The following is a 17,196-nucleotide window of genomic DNA, read 5'->3' on the forward strand; positions in this document are numbered from 1 at the left end:
TTTCTGGCAAACTTTGTTTAATACTAGTATTATTTTCTCCTAAGTGTTTGGTAGGATTTACCAATGAAGCCATGCTCTTCTGTGCAAGGCATTTAAACCAAGTAAGAGTGTATGAATAGACACAGGGCTATTCAGGTCATCTGCTCTTGAGTGAGCTTTGGCACTTTGTACCTATCAAGGAATTTTTCCATTGCATCTAAGTTGTAGATACCCTTTTAATGTATGCACTGATGTCCTCTCCTTGATTGATATTGTGTGATATTGGTGATTCCTGTCTTCTCTCACATCCTGTCACTCTCTGGTTCTCTCATCTGTGAAAGCAGAGAAAGCCATGAAGTTAATCTTAATCGTCAACTTGATTGGATTGAGAGGCACTGAGATGAGTAAAGCACCCCTCTGAGTGCATGAATCTTATTCCAGAGCAAATCACCCTCTTTTTTTTCCAGAAAGCAGTCATTTCTTCCCTCAGATGTCCCACATTCTGGATTTGCCTGTCTGCTTCTGGTTGGATCTTTAACTCTTCTAGAATAGGGTTTTCTTTGGCTTGAGAATGACTGGGTTAGACTTGGGGCCTCCACCTCAGCTCTTACCCTGGGGAGAGCATGGAAGGAGGGTGGGAACTGCCCATTTCTAGGCCAGCCGCTTCCCTGAAGCCTCTGTTCTCCCTCAGTTTCCACTTCATCCTGTGTCTTCATCTTGTGTGTGTTGTTTCTTGTGTGTAACTCTTGTCCTCACAAATCCATGCTCTACTCTGACACCATATCATACATGTTTTTAAAACTGTGCATTTTATGAAAACATAACACATTAGGGAAGTGTAGTAATCATAATGTGAACCCACTGTGTAAGGGGCCCTCACATCCTTCCTGGCCTTTTCTCTCCTCCCAGCTGCTGGCTGGGATGCTGATGCTTGCCTGTGCTGCATCAGCCTTGCTTCTGTGACACAGGGACCTGTTCCCTGGAGAACTGCTGAACTTCATGTGGGGGAGCAGGAGGAAGGGAGAGAGAAACTCCTCAGTTTGAAAAGAAGTGAAACAGCTCTTATGTTAGAACAATACCAAGTTTGCATACGGTTTGAAGAGCAAATGCACTTCCAGGGCATTAGGTGAGCTGCTTTGGACAACTGTGCCAGATGCATGCAGACCACAAGGCCAGTGGTCATTTAGACATGATGTTGTTTGGGAAGTATGGCCCCTCTTTAGGGGATGACAGACGGGTGTGAACTCTGTTAATACCAGCCAGGGACTGAGCAGGGCAGCAGCTTCTGCAGGGGTCATGGGGCTGCTCCCACCCAAAGAGGGTTCCTTGGCATGGGTGGCTGAAGACCAGAGAAGAACAGATCCTTGGGTTTGTCCTTCCTGTTTACATGTACAGTATCTTTGTTTGTTTTTTGATGGGACTGGGGTTTTGAACTCAGGACTTTGAGCTTGCAAAGCAGGTGTACTATCACTTGAGCCACACCTCCAGTCCATTTTTACTCTGGATATATTGGAGATGGGGTTTTGTGAACTGTTTGCCCAGGCAGAACTTGAGCCGTGATCTTCCTGATCTCACTCTCTCAAGTAATTAGGATTACAGGTGTAAGCCACTGGTGCCCAGTGTTTGTTTTTAATTACAAAAGTAGTTTGGGGCAAGGGAAATAACAGAGCTTCTATAGACAAAAAAAAAAAAAAAAAAAAAGTTAAATGCCTGCCATGCTTGGTTATACAATTAAGAAAATGGCTGAATAAACACAATTTTCTCTTTATCATGGTTTGAAAGAATGCTGTAAAATTAAAAAAAAATGCAGAAAACTCTATAATGAAAGATGATGCTTTTGGCTGGGGGTTCAGCTCAGGGGCCTAGCAGGCATGAAGCCCTGGGTTTGCTCCTCAGCACCACAGACAACAGGAGCAACAAGTTATTGTTCTGTTGTTTTGAAAAAATGATGAAGGTGGCCAGCATCTGTTCTCAACTAACCCTAGCGCAGCAATGCAGGGTTTTGTACCAAAGGGGTTTGGTGTTCCAGGATTGGACTGTGCTTTTTAAAGGCCAAGTATAAACCAAGATTTGCTTTTTAGTGATATGTAGATAGGATCCTGGGACTCACCCCTAGTACTAGAGAGGCCGGGAGGGTTGTAAACCCCAAGGAGCAGACCAGTGTGTTAGCTCCAGCCTCCTCTTCCCTACGCTGGCTTATCAGCATTCTTAGCTATGATGTCGCTTTAAAACGTGGGAGGTAGGGCTGTGTGTGTGGGTGTGTGTGTGTGGGGGGGTGTGTTTGGGGGTACATTGTGTAATAGGGTGAGATTCAGTTCAGTGCATCTCATTCCCTCAGCAGCCCCAGCTGTGTGCCTTTTTCTGGAAGTTTTGGAGTTTTGGACTCAGAATTCAGGCTGTCACCAGTGAACAGTGATCAGCTGTGGGGTTAGGATTTGGGGATGTGAGCAAATGGATCCACTTGATATAAAATATCAGTGTTCAATAATATGCCCTTAATTTCCTCCCCTACTCCTCCTTATTGGAATTCTGAGCTTTAACTTTTCTCTCAGCTATTTTAATTGAATTTAACTTGGGATGATTATATAAGCACTGAAAGGATTTGAATGCTTTGGGAACAGGGTAATTAGTCAAAAGACCTATCAGGCTTAATTTTGAGTTTAGTGCTTTTATTTCTTTAAAGGTTTTTTTTTTTTTTTTCTTTTTTGTGATGCTAGGGCTTGAACTCAGGGCCTACACCTTGAGCCACTCGGCCAGCCCTTTTTTGTGAAGGGTTTTCTCGAGATAGGATCTCACGGAACTATTTCCCCAGGCTGGCTTTGAATCTAAATCCTCCTGATCTCTGCCTCCTGAGTAGGTAGGAGTACAGGCGGGAGCCACCAGTGCCCGGCAAAGGCTTTCTTCTTAATGTTTAAAAATAAAATTTGTGTGTGCACATGTGTCGGGGGTACCATTTCATTTCTTTTGGTACACTAATGTGGGCAATTAACTTTTCCAGGTTTTTGTTCCTCTTACCTGCTGCCTCCTGCCTTCCTGATTACTTCAAGGTAGCCAGTGTCTTTTCATAGGATTTAGACTGGTTTTGCTAATACTTTTAGCAAAAGGTGATTCCAAAGATCAGTCTGTCATTGCTACCAAGGAATTGAGTCCTGGTTTCCAAAGCCCATTGGAAGCTGAGTTTGAATTTCTCCTGAGTCCAGGTGACCATGATACATCACTCGCTGATTTTCAGTGGCCAGTTGGGTTTATAGTTCCCTTTAGCTCCCAATTTCATGATCCTGGGGAATGGGCCTCATGGCCCCTGGCTGGCAGTGCCAACCAGCAGCAGGCCCTGGATTAGGATGAGGCTGTGCTGGTTTACAATAACAGGACTAGTAGGTAGGGCCACATGGGGTGACTTTCTAAGTTGTGTTCAGGGTTCTTTTTGTAAAGTAGGTGGTATTCTCTGGTATTCAAGTTTGACATTTTGAGATTGGGATTGGCTGTTATTTTCCAAAGTATTCTTGCTGGCTGTCCTGTGTTGTTGGGTAGAGGGCCCTCTCAGGTAACTGAAGGTTCCTGCCACATTGTTATGGCCTTGTTTTCTTGGCCAGAGCAAGGTAACTTCCCCACTCATGATTAGCAGGAGCTTGACTTTGACCTCCAGTCTTCCTGGGAGACTTGTTCCTCCCAAAACAACCAGATAGGTACACTACTAAATATAAGACACACTGGCCAAGGCTAAACAGGGTCCTCACCTGTATTTTTATTTCTTCACTTTGAGTAGGTCTGCCTTTTAAAAGTTATCTAAGAGTTACTTAAATGGGTATACATTCTCATCATTCTGCAATATTGTGTTAGCAAGCCATCCAAGGGAGAAGATACTGGCCTTGTGTAATATTTTACAGTTGCTCTTCTAACTTAAAGTTTGCATTTCAAACCGTCTATTTCTCACTAAGCAAAACATATAAAATGAAAGCTATGTTACTATGACCTTAAAATGTCTCTGAAAAAGAATCTTTAAAATAGTACCAGTGCACAGTCATTGCTGTTTCAAACCCAGGTAGGTAAGGCATTTCTAATCCAAAGTTTCCAAAAGATACTATGCAGTAGAAAAATTAACGTAAGAAGGGGTGCAGCAATCTTCTCAGGTCTCCTGCTTTCTACCTCAGTAAAACAGTGAAGCCTCCGGAGCACACAGGTTAGATTAGAGGTTACCTGCTTTCAGCCAGAGCTGGCTGTCCTGTTTCCCGAATCCTGTACAAGCAGAGCACAGGTTAGGACAAGACGTAGATTCTTGGCTGTTTCCTCTTAACCAGGCTGGTTGCTGCAGGCAGGGCAAAGATATTTTGAGCAACTGCCAAGTGTGAGTTATAAACTGCACTCCCCTCCAGCAGGCCTGGAAAAGTATTCTAAAAGGCAGATCATTCACTGCATTTCTTAACTGAGTGTGGGAAATCACACTTAGACAACAGTCGGCGTGGAGGGCCCTGGGTGAGTAAAGAAAGCTCTGACTCTGTGGCCTGGCGCCTGGGCCTTGCATGTTGGGTTCTGAGAAGTGATGAGCTTAAGAGGCCACCACAAGTCTATTTAGAAAGACTTTGGACATGCTAGATCTTGTGGGAATCCTCAACATAAAATGATGAGCTTCTGTTTTTGATTAGGGATTGGGAGGCCAGTTGAACTCACAGACAGACACTGGTAACAAGGACTGATCCTGAGTGACCTGCAAACTGCCTTCCTTCCCAGAGCTCAGGTTGGATTTTCTTTAGGTCAGCTTTTTTGAGCTGCAATTTGCCCATAAACTCGAGATTAAATGCACAGGAAGGTGGTTTTGACCAATGGCTACCACCATGAAACACCCAGATGAAGATGGAGAGTGTCACTATCCCCTCCCCCAAAGGGCAGCATACTCGCAGTGAAGGCCCTCATTGGTGGGGCCTTGAGGGTTCTAGATCCCATGCAGGGCTACAGCTGTCTGTGTTGGCCTCTCTGGCACCGGGCCCCTCCTGCTTCCAGCTTAGTTCCCTGGGTCTTGTCTCTGGGTCTTTCTCACCTGGGTTCTCTGGTGGATGTGGATTGTAGTATGGCAGAGTCAGTACTGAATGGGATGCCTGTGAACTTGCACATGGGCTGAGTTGCAACCTGGGGGTTTTAAGTACAGGATGTATGACGTTGAGCATGAACTTGAAAGTGGATGCTTAGCACTTAGCCCAGGGATAGGCCAGGGCCAAAGCTCTGCCCTGGCATTCACCTCTGAGCTCCAGGTTCTGGGTTACTGAGTGGTGCCCATGGATCTCAGGGCACCTTCTGAGGCATAAAGCTGAGGAGCTGCCTGCCAGGCATCTGCATGGCCACCAGGAGTAGCAGGGACCAGTGTGTGTCTTCCCACTGTGCCTGGCCACTGTGGCCCAGCCTGTGTGCCTAGGGCTACTTCCCAGCCAGCACATTAGGGTTATCCAGCTCCTCCTTTCCATGCCCTCCATTTGGGGAAGATCATGTCTGGTTGCTGGTTGTGTGTTTTAGAGATGCCTTTAAAGTAAAAACCTCACAGGATGGTTGCCAAGGCCATGCTCCTGCAGCCCACTGTGACATCAGGGCTACAAAGTGCCATTTGTTTTCCTTGACCTGTGTGAGCTGGAGTTGGGAGCATGTGAGGGTGGTGAGGGCCTGGTTCTGATTTCAAAGGCAGCCGTCAGCTAATGTAAGGAAGGCATTTTGCTGTTCTCCTTCCGGGGGCTTCAGTGGAGTTGGTGAAGGCCACTCCAGCAGGAAGCCCAGTCTTTGCTCTAAAGGACTGAGCAGACAGTCCACAAGGTGCCCTAGCAGGCAGGGGTGACCCCAGAGCCTGCTCCCCACTCACAGGCCAGGCCCAGACTTAAAGTTCATGGCGTCTTGTTTTTTCACCTGTTTCCTACAGTTCTGAGAAACTTCTGAAGAATTAATAAGTAACTATATCAGATGCTCAGCCTCTGCTCCAGGAAAATAGCCTTCCCTTGGGGGAGGGGAGGAAGCAGCTCCCATGCTGAGGCACAAGGTTTCTATAAAATCAGGAGTCCTTTCTCCAGTAATCCGCCCAGCACAGGTGCTGCTGGTGGTCACCTAAGGACTAAGGGCAGCAGTGGGCACTGTGTATTCCATTGTGACATGGTAGCCTGAACTATGATCACCATGCCCCTTGGGAATTTGGGGACAAGTCTCTACTGGGGCCAGCTTTACATAGGTGAGATACCATGAGAGCTAATGAAGCAGCCCAGGCTAAGACAGAACTTGTATCAGGCGGTTCTTTGGATCAGGAGTTTCTGGTTCTGAAATAACTTCTCCAGTCAGTAGTGCATGGCAGACCCAGCTCCAGCGGGGCCCTCAGCTTCATGTACCACATCTAGCCATTTTACCTTTTCCCATCACCAGCATTAGTTTGGCAACTGGCAGATGAATGGTAGTGGCTTGATTTATCATGTGTAGGAAACAGTCTGAAGTGGTAACATTTCCTCATGTCATTAAATTTTAGTACAAACCATGAATACTGTGGTACTTTTTTAGAGGTTGTTTTTATGTTACAGAGTGATATCCACTTAAAACCACTTTGCAAAGTAGTGGAGAATGAGTATTTGCCCTTTTCTTGCTTGGTTCACCTGGTATGTGTGTTTTTGTATGGACTGGGTATCTATATGAGTTGTAATAAACTCTTAAATCCTGCCTTTTACACTCTTGCCACCAGGTGGCTAAGAAAAAACTAAGCAGGACAAATGCAACAGTTATGCAAAAGACTTACAGTCACGTTCAATTTCTGCTTCAAGAGTGAAATATGAAACTGTAGATGGGCTGTGTTCAGGAAGGAAAACTGCTGAGTATGAGGCACTTTGAGCAGTGCTGGGCCAGATGGACATTTCCATGAGTGTTTTTGTTGTTTTTAATACTGACAATGTTAAACTCACCAGATTTTGCTGAACTTGGACTTTTGGCTGACCCCTAGATGTCCACATGGTTCCTGGCCAGCTGGGATTGGCAGAGGTTTGGCTTTGGGCACTTCCATTCCACAGCAGAGGTCCTCGGTCTTGACCCTGTGGAATGCCTCCCACCAATCTTTGTTACATCCATCACCTTCATTTGAAGAGATATTACTTAAGTTGGAACTGGCTCCAGAGGCCCAAAGTAAAATTCTTCAAACCCAATGTTAGTATCTTATGTGTCTGTGACTCTGTGTACCACTGGTACGTACAGTGTACTAAGGGACTCCATCCATGGCAGATGCTGAGATACGCTTTTAGAAATATTTCCATGGGATATGTCTTTGTTAGAGTAAGGACAGCAGAGAAAGGTGATCTGTCCCACAAACAACACACCCAGCCTATTTCCTAGCCGGTGATAGGGGCCTGCCTAACCTCTCTCTCATGTGCATTCTGGGCTGCTCTTCAGGTCTCTTAATTTATTCACTTTGACAAGTAACCTCTTGGTACATTTTATTCACAACTTGCTTTTCTGATTCAAAGCGAACATGAGAGCCTTAATCCTCTAATGGGAATTAATTGCTTGTTTCAGTGCTTAACTCTGATCTTCTCTCAGTCCCCACAGGGACAAGCTGCTTCCTGACGGACCTGTGTGTTTCGTTTAAAACACAATCAGAAAAGGTAATGATGTTCTGTGTATGAAAGCATCCAGATATGCCAAATATTAATTTTGTATTGCATAACTAGTGTTCTCAAACTAGTTTTATATCATAATTTATATCACTTGCTAAATTATTTCTTAGAAAAGAAAGTTTACTTCTTTTGCCTGTTTCCTTTTATGGAAAAAAGTTATCATCTTCAACAAAAGAAATTTTCTACAGAGTTAAGAGTCAACAGTTTCTGTCCTAATCATGACCATTTCACATAAGCATTCTTCTTGGTTCTGAAAAATCATTAAGAACACAATCACTATGTGATAGTGTGGTGGTTTTAATTTTTAGGGGCTTAGTCAAGAAGAATATAGCTAGCACATGTTTTTGCAAGACATTGATAAAGGATGGAGTTGGTGTGGGGGGTTAAGGGTAGGAGGGAATTGGCGTTCATCAGGCACTAGAGCTCCTAGGGAACTACAAAGAACCCTTTTAAGAACAAGAAAACAGAAATGCTGAAGTTTTAAATAATTTTCCCAAAGAAGTTATATGGAGGTAGGACTTCATATTATGCCACCGTGCATTTCCTTATGCCTGCGGACATCGTATATGTCCACCTACAAACAACTGAGGTTGCCCCTTTTGGTGTTGTGGTTCCAGCCTACTTGGGTACATGTACTACATATTAAAACAAAAGATGACAAACATCCATCTTTGTTTAGCTCTGGAGAAGCCTAAATGGCTTGCCTATAGCTATCCCTTACTTCATAAACAAGCTTCTGGATTTTTTACCCAAGTCTCTGGCTAAGGCTCAGTGTTACAGAAAGAACTAGTGGTGGGTAAAGGCATAGTAAGGCATGACCTGCAGAAGGTAACACCCACCCCACCTCCAGCCAGACTCAGAAGCCTGATGCATCACAACGGGGTCCCAATACTGTCCTGGCCAGAATGAATCACGGGCACTGTCCAGGTTACCCCTGACACTGTAATGCATTTTTTTCATGTGTCCTTTTGACACCAGCAACCCTTGGAAATGAGTTGAACATGACTGACAGGAAACAAGAGTATATAGAGATAAGGAACTCAAAAAAGAACAAACTGAAGCCAAAGTTAACAGAAGGAAAGGAACAGTAAAAATTAGAGAAGGGGCTGGTATGTGCCTAGCATGAACAAGGCTCTAGGTTCAATCTCCAGCACTCTACTAAAAGAAAGAGGTTAGAAAAAAGATAAACAAAATAGAGAAAAATCAATGTACAAAAACCACTAAAATTTAGGAATGGTGTAAGTTATCCCATAAATCACATTTAAAAATTTTTCCATAAATGTTTATGATTATTTAGGAAGCAGATATCAATATGGCTACATCCTATCCCTACCTAAAAGTTGTATTTATTTAGCATACTTATGCTGATTTCTGATTAAGTAACATTGAAACAAATCCACAATGTAACTCTCATTTGGTGCCAAGACCTCTCCCTCCTGGCATCCATAATGGTCATCACTCAGAATTGCATGCATGAACTAATGAACAGATTATGGTCTTATGAGTTCTAAATATTTTGGGCTCCTAAAAGGATTTTATCTGTTTTAAAAAATATGTTGGTGTAATATTATACAAAATTTCAAACTCTCAGTTTGATAAAGTCTTAATCATTAGTTATATTTATTGAGAACTGTGCCAGCTAAAGATCCAAATTCTTTACATACAGTATCAACAATCTAACAAAGCAGACACCACTTTGATCCTATTTCATGGATGGGAAAAGCACACCTAGGAGTGAAACACCTTGTCCAGGGTTGCAGCTTGTAAGGGACAGAGCCAGAAAGCAACAGTTTAACTGACACTAGAATCAGAATCTTAGCTATGATCTGACATGAATGCTAATTTCCAACAACTGTTTAAAGTCTCCTATAAAGATGGCCATGGTATTATGTAATAATGTTCAAGTCCAAAATACTACTTGCTTTTTAAAAAAATGTTTAGGGGATGGAGGCATGGCTCAAGTAGTAGAGTGCCTACCTAGCAAGTAAAAGGCCCTAAGTTCAAACCCCAGTACTCCTTGCAGCTTCTCTGCCCTCGTAGCTTCCTGCCCCTCCTTGTCAACCCCATTTAAGGAGTGTGTTCCCTACTCTGTCCTTGCTCTGCAGTTGTTTGGTTTGGTTTGATTTGTTGAGATAAGGTCTCACTATGTAGCCCAGGCATGCCTGAACTTGCGATCCTCCTGCCTCAGCCTCTCAAGTACTGGGATTACATGCATGCACTACCACACCTGGTGAAACATGCTGTTGCCATCTGTCTCTGTCTCCCTCCCTTCACACTTTACTTCAAGGAGACAGGGGACTGTCACACCAGTCATGTGTGCTTAGTGCAGGACATCCAGGTGCATGGTCTACACAGCACCCCGTGCCACATTGGGCCTTCCTTCTGCAGTTGCTGCCTTTTCTTCCCCTTTCTCTCATTTCAGCATGAGGAAAAGCAAGTCTGCTCTCTGTCCCTGCCCTCTGCTTGACCTCTTCAGCCACGGTCAGCCCTATCTGCTTCTTGCGGTATGGTGCCAGCACCACCTCAGGATTCTTGAACTTCCATAACTGTGAACTTGAAACACTTTGCTTTGTCCTTTGTGCAGTAACACAAAATGGACTAATATACTTCTCAAACAACTTACAAAGACAAAAGAGGAGTGCAAGCAACAAAATCCTGAAAGACAAAAAACAGAAGTCACTGGTAATGAAACCTCACACCCAGCAACACCAGACCTGAGTTCCTATACAGTGAGGAGCCAAGGAGGCCATAGGTGTGTGCAGGTAGACTGGGCTGCAAACAGGAAAGGTCCCCATCTCCCCTCAGCCCAGCAGAGGATGGTGGGTTAATGTGGCAAGAACTTCTTGCCATGGTATTAGGAACACAGGCCCATCTGAAGTGGCTGTGAATGGCACCCTGAAAATGGGAGTTGAAGAAAACCCCACAAACCCACAGCTTGTCTGGAGTCAACCAAACCTGTCACCAGAGGCAGCCAACTGTCAGTGCCTCCCTCATACTGCAGGTTCCCTGTTGATTTTCATTATGAAAGACTGGACATTTGAAGAAAATCTCTTCAAGAAACACAGAAAGGAGGAAATAAAGAAGAGAAACTTTAAAAAAGAGTGGTATTTTGTCTTTGAAAGAGCAGGAAGGTTCAACATGGAAGGAGAGAAAGACGCTGGAAATAAACATGATGGCAGAGGACTGCTTTCAATTAGCAGGAGACCTGGGAGATGAAGGAGAAACAGAGAAAGACCCAGATAATGGAGAGAAGAGCACTGGGGCGACTCCGGTCATCCACCTCCCAGAAGGTGGATGAGGGAGAAGAGGGAAGAAATCTCCCCACAATGCACTGCCATATTTCAGACAGATCCCAGCACCATGAATGAAAAACAACCCACCTTTCAAAATCCAAGGAGTGAGGGGACCCAAAAGGGGACACCCAAGAGCCCGCTGAGAAAAAGCTCTGAGCATAGCTGAGCTCAGCCACACCTGGACTTCTCTGCAAGAACCTGGGAAGCCAGGAGACAGTGAAGAAATGCTGTAACATCTTCAAGAAAATGCTTCTTGGACTCCTTTACCTGAGCCCCCAGTGCACGTTTCTTGTCCCTGCACTGATAGTGCCCTCTCCAAGAGGTCGGCCTCAGGCTGGCACTAGGCAGTACTGGGCAGAGGCCAGGGGAACAGAGGTGGGGCTGTGGGGAGAAGCCCTCTCCTTTTCAGTGTTACATCCACTGTTGAGTCACTTTTACACAGGTCACTTTTTTTACTGGTACTATATGGAACACAGAGCCTTGTGCTGACTAGGCAAATGCTCTACCACTTGAGCCATACCTCCAGTCCTACACAGGTCGCTTTTGTGAACCATTCTGTGGCCCAAGCCAGTGACAAATATTTAACTTCAGATGGAGCCAAAGTCTGGGATGCTAGTCACAGTGAGTCACTGTGAAGCACCAGTACCCTAAGACCTCGAGAAAGGAAATGTCAACACAGGTGCTGTCCTTAAAAAGTTTTGCTGGGTGTCCAGGCCAGGACCAGAAATGTAAAGGCAGGACTGAAACCTGGATTAGCTCCCATCGCCATGTTCCAGGGGATTATTTTCTACATGGATTTGCTTGTTGTCCTAATTTTCTTTCCTTTTCCCCCTACATTTTATTAGCGCATACTCACCAAACGTTTGGGGAGGGGGGAGTTTGCTGATATTACTATATGTGCATCTGACGTAGTTTGATCTCCTTCTGTCACCCTCTTTCCCCTCCCACCATGATAAATATTTGCTGTGCAAATCTTAGTCCTTTTAAAAAAGAAGATTAAAAACTAAGTGCCTAAGAAATTGGCAAATCTGCAGGGCTTGGTCCCAGGCCAGGCTGTTCCCATCTGACAGCAACTGTGTTCTTAGACTAAGGGCCTTCTTCCCAGTAAACAGCCAGTATCTCCATGAACCTCTACTTCAACATCCACCACGCAAGTCAAGAGTTGGGCTCACAGGAGCAGCTGTTGGCTCAGGCAGGTGTGCCTTGGGAAGTCACTGCTGGGGCCTGGCCAAGACATCCTCAGGCCTTAGAAGCTGCTCCCTCTGTAGTAGGTTAGGGGACGGGGAAGGGAAAAGAGAGAGACAGACACCTGCCAGATGAGGCCTGAGGCCATTTGTACTTAGTGGTTATCCAAGAAAAGATAGCCTCTGTCTCTTGCTGGCTCCACTGTGGCTTCTACTGAGGTGCTAAGGGGCTGTCATACATCATGGGTTATGCTTGGGGGGTCTCTTAAGTGACCCTGGTCAGCTGTTGGATATGAGAAGTTCTGGGAAGAAATCAGTTCTGCTGACACAGAGTGGCTGGCATGCCCCCTCTCCCCACTGAAGTAGACAGGTGTCCTATCACTTTGAGTATTGCTGTGGGAGCCACTTAGCCACAGAGTAAAATGCAAGGCCACTGCCAGATGTGGTGGAACCTGTCTGTAGTTCCAGGAACTCAGGAGGCTTAAGTGGGAGGATCACTTGGGAGTTCAGGGCCAGCCTGGGCAATTGGGCCACTGTCCCACTCTCTCTGTCTGTAGCTAGCAGGAGTGGAGAGGGCCATCAAGGAGAACTGGTTCTGTAGCCTGGGCCCCTCTCTCTGGCCCTTCCTGGGCAATTCACATCACTGGCAGACTGGCAGTCTCCTTCTTGCTTTGTGACATGCCTGCCTGCTCTCCCCTACAGCCCCTGCAGCCACATGGCCCATGTGTTCGTGTACGGCACTCTGAAGCGAGGCCAGCCCAACCACAAGGTCATGCTGGATGGCACCAATGGCTGGGCAGCCTTCCGGGGTCGGGGCTGCACGGCAGAGCCCTACCCCTTGGTGATTGCAGGCGAGCATAACATCCCAAGGCTGCTCCACCTCCCCGGCAGAGGCCACTGCGTGGTGGGCGAGATCTACACGGTGGACGAGCAGATGCTGTGCTTCCTGGATGACTTTGAAGGCTGCCCTGACATGTACCAGCGCACTGCCATGCAGGTGCGGGTGCTTGAGTGGGAGGGTGGGGGTGGCCCTGGGGACAGTGTGCAGTGCTTCGTGTATAGCACAGCCACATATGCGCCCGAGTGGGTCCACCTCCCCTACCATGACAGCTATGACTCAGAGGGGCCACATGGGCTGCGCTACAACCCCCGGGAAAACAGGTGACAAGGGCTGGTTGTCGACAAGGAGGACTAAGGAAGTCCCTGTGGGTGCTGGTCACCCGGGCTCAGGCTGTCCCCGAGAGCTAAAACAGACCAGGATCCTTCTCAGACATTGGTAAAACTCAATCTGGGGGAAAAAAAAAAAGACTCTCAGTGGTGCCAATTTTGCAAATGATTTGGACATCCTAATAACAAGATTGTACCCCCAAATCTTTCCTCTAATGCTGCTTTATTGCTTCCTACTTAAAGAACACCACAGGCTTGAAGGTACAGGGTGAGAAAAACTTCAGATTTCCACTAAATAGCATATGTTATCATACCTTTCTGCTGCTTTTTGTTTTGCTTTAATCTGAAGATGATATTTTCAATGACTGCAAAGACTGTACTGCAGTTGGGTTTCAGTGACACCTAGAAAAAAATGGCACTAAAAGTTGATTTAGAATGGCTCAATATGAAAACAGATCCTCACAAAAACCACGCTGTGCTAGAGTACATCAGCATCATTCTTCACAATTTTCAGATCACACAAACTATGAAGATGCTTATTTAAAATTAAACTAGGTATTTTGAGAGAAAAATGTAAGTGTGCTGATGCTGTGTTTGGCCCTGCTTTTGGTATATTTATTTGATAGAAGGTTCTTTTCATTCTAATCTAGCAAAATCACAACCACCCACTTGCTGGAAGACACAGCTGAGCTGCCAGACTTCATGTATGTGCTGATCCGTGCTGGGCAGTCAGTGCCCAGCCCTGCCCAGCCTTGCCTCCTGAAGGCACAGCCCTGGGCGGCCTGGGAGGGGTGGGGCAGGCCTTTCAGAAGAGAACCAACACATGAGTAATTTGCTCCTCAGGCCCTGACAGAAGGCTTAGCCTCCAAATACAAACAGCACTTAAAATAATGCTAGCAAGGCATGAAGTACCAATTGCTACCCAGCTCCATCTGATGTTCTGTCAGTGCAGAGTCAGCGCACAGCTCTGCTCTGCTATCCAGCAAAATAGAAAGTGGATTCCAACAATCTCAGAAGCAAGTGAAAGTGCAGCTGCTGGTCCTTAGTAACTCACTCTCCCGGAGAGGAGTTTACTCTGCAATTTAATGGCAGACTGTGGTCGCTAGTTGCATCTGGCACAAAAACACCATCAGTATTTTTAGCCTGTTTTTCTTAATAAAAAACTTGCTTCATAAAACAGAGAAAGGCGAGGATGGGTATCAGCTGATGGGCTAGTGGGTGAGCCAGCCCACACACTCAGGAGCGCCCCTGCCTGTGGCAATGGGGAAGGAACCCAGGCAACATGAGTGTTTTTAGAACAGGGTGGGTAGCACCCTGGGTCAGTCAGTAAGTCCCAGAGTAACCTCAGCCATCCAGTGTGACACCCATGCAGATGCCCACGGGGGAGGGGTTTTGAGGACTGTGGTCTGTGCTACCTGGTTGTTGGGAAGTCTGGATAATCAGCCCCAGGTGTTAGCTCTTAGTCATGGAAAGGTAATCAGACTGTGAAACCCCAAATGTTAATTTACTAAAATTAACAGCAGAGAACCAGAATTCATGTAAATTTTTAAAGGATCACAAAGAAATGAGTATTTAGTCAATTGGCACAGCCTGTTGCCCATGTGTACATTGTCTTCATTCGGAAAAAAAGAGCAAACTAATATTTAGACAAATGCTGGTTTTATTGATTTAATTTTGACACTAGGAAATCTCACAGCAGAAGTACAAATCATATGTACAAGTATTTATATCAATAAAAATTTCCATTGGTGATTTTTTTGGCAGAATGTTGCTTTTGCCTCTTCTGAGGAATAAAGACGATGTAGAACCTGCTGCACAGGAGTGTTCCTGTAAAATGCCTGAACAAATTGAGTAAGAGAATAGTACAAATGGCTAATTAGAGTGGGTGATGAAAGGCTATAAATACTTCTTCACTCCAGCTCCACGAGCAGGTCCCCTTCTCCAACTGTGTCTCCAGCTTTGCAGTGCACCGACTTCACCTTGAGTTTAAGAAATGGGGGAGGAAAATGAGAATCAGTAACTGGAATCAGGAGGGAGTGGTCTAATCCATGTCAGGACACAAATGGTCTCAGGCTTGGGAACTCAAGTCCATGTAGTAGCCTGTGCCTTACCCGCTCCCCCTCCTGTCTCTTCTGTCCTTGCCAGCACAAGGAAACTGAGAATTTCAGCTATAGTTTGCTGACTGGCACTGGGCACCCAGTGCCAGGGACTATCTTAAGACCTGATGTGTTAGTGTCTTCCACACACACAGCTCCCTACTCTTCTATGGTTCGGGATTATAGAAATGTTCTAAGAGTTAATTGTGTATTTAATTTCATATAAAAACAAAATTATACAAAGTCCAAACAGGAATTAAAAGGAGAAACTCCCTAGCCTGCTCATTGCCCTCCTTTTAAAGGGAACTGACATATTCAAGAGCCACATGGCTCTATGATTTGTCCTTGGTTCCATGATATGGATTATGGTATGTGGAGCTGTGCTTTCTCATTCTACCGATTTCCTCCGAATATAATCAACTTTTGTTTGCCAAATGTGCAAAATTAAAATGAGCAGAGAGGGGGTGGAGCATGTTAAGAGCCGGCCATCTGCCTCCTTGGAGGTGGTTACTTGGGGCACAGTAGAGAACAGTAGGCTCTAACTGGCCTAGGCAAACACCAAAATGGGTGATAGGCAATAGACAAACACCAAAAATGCCTGTGTCCTGCCCCTCCATGGTGAGTGGCCTAGATGAACCCCAGTTTTTAAGAACAATGTGAACCTATGCAGTGGATACTTCAGCTTTACTTAGATGCTTTTGGAGTGAAACAGCTGCCACTTTATGGTCTCGATAACTCTGACAGTTATATATGATGTTTTTCTTGATGGTACAATGACTAGATAAGATCTGTTTCCATTGTAAACCATTTCTCTAGGAGAAAAACGACCCTCACAGGTAAGAACTGCCAGCCCCAAACTTGGCTAAGGCCATTCCTGCTATGTCCTATTGGATTGGACCCAAGAAGCCTGGGGATGGAGTGTGGGGAGGGGACAGGATAGAGTCCAGCCAGCAGGGTTGGGGTAAGCACAGAACTCACTGGTACCTAGCTGCAACTCTAGAAACGGCTCTGGGCTGCTGAGGCTGAGGAAGCAGCTCTGCCTCTCCTATGAGAGACGCAGCACACCACCGGTCCACAAGACGCCCCAGCTGATGAGGCTCCTAGCTCATTACACCCGTGTCTTAGCCCAGCCACATGGGGCCCTTAGCCAGAACCTGACACTCATACTTGGTCCCCCACATCTAGTCTAAGCCCTTATCATGGATGGACATTTTGTGGCATACTGCAATGTAAATGTTAAATAATCATAAAGAACAAATTATTACTCCAGAGGCACCTGCTCACCCATGTTTACTGCAGCACTACTCACAATAGCCAAGTTATGGAAACAGCCAAGATGCCCCACCACTGACGAATGGATTAAGAAAATGTGGTATCTATACACAATGGAATTTTATGCAGCCATGAAGAAGAACGAAATGTTATCATTCGCTGGTAAATGGATGGAATTGGAGAACATCATTCTGAGTGAGGTTAGCCTGGCCCAAAAGACCAAAAATCGTATGTTCTCCCTCATATGTGGACATTAGATCAAGGGCAAATACAACAATGGGATTGGACTATGAGCACATGACAAAAGCGAGAGCACACAAGGAAGGTGTGAGGATAGGGAAGACATCTAAAAAACTAGATAGCATTTATTGCCCTCAACGCAGAGAAACTAAAGCAGATACTTTAAAGTGGCTGACAGCAATAGGAGAGGGGGACCAGGAACTAGAGAAAAGGTGAGATCAAGAAGAATTAACTTAGAAGGCAACACACACGCACAGGAAATTAATGTGAGTCAACTCCCTGTATAGCTATCCTTATCTCAACCAGCAAAAACCCTTGTTCCTTCCTATTATAGCTTATACTC

The 17,196-nt window shown here is 45.4% G+C and overlaps 2 protein-coding genes across 9 annotated transcripts in view; one reads left to right on the forward strand and one right to left on the reverse strand.

The window, feature by feature from the left end:
• Ggact (gamma-glutamylamine cyclotransferase) overlaps window positions 1-15,001 on the forward strand; it is a 32,896-nt gene extending 17,895 nt beyond the window's left edge. For 4 of the 7 annotated variants that reach the window (XM_074043051.1, XM_074043049.1, XM_074043050.1 and 1 more), the window contains 2 exons: window positions 7,525-7,589; window positions 12,781-15,001. In XM_074043051.1, coding sequence (XP_073899152.1) covers window positions 12,794-13,243 — 450 coding nt within the window. In that variant the 5' untranslated portion in view covers window positions 7,525-7,589; window positions 12,781-12,793 and the 3' untranslated portion in view covers window positions 13,244-15,001. The other 3 variants (XM_074043046.1, XM_074043048.1, XM_074043052.1) reach the window with 3 other exon arrangements.
• Window positions 14,888-17,196, reverse strand: part of Pcca (propionyl-CoA carboxylase subunit alpha) — a 356,147-nt gene continuing 353,838 nt past the window's right edge. For both annotated transcript variants that reach the window (XM_074043045.1, XM_074043043.1), the window contains one exon: window positions 14,888-15,224. In XM_074043045.1, coding sequence (XP_073899146.1) covers window positions 15,156-15,224 — 69 coding nt within the window. In that variant the 3' untranslated portion in view covers window positions 14,888-15,155. The remainder of the gene's footprint in view (window positions 15,225-17,196) is intronic.

The sequence above is a fragment of the Castor canadensis genome, chromosome 10, assembly GCF_047511655.1.
Source record: "Castor canadensis chromosome 10, mCasCan1.hap1v2, whole genome shotgun sequence".
NCBI classification, from domain to species: domain Eukaryota; kingdom Metazoa; phylum Chordata; class Mammalia; order Rodentia; family Castoridae; genus Castor; species Castor canadensis.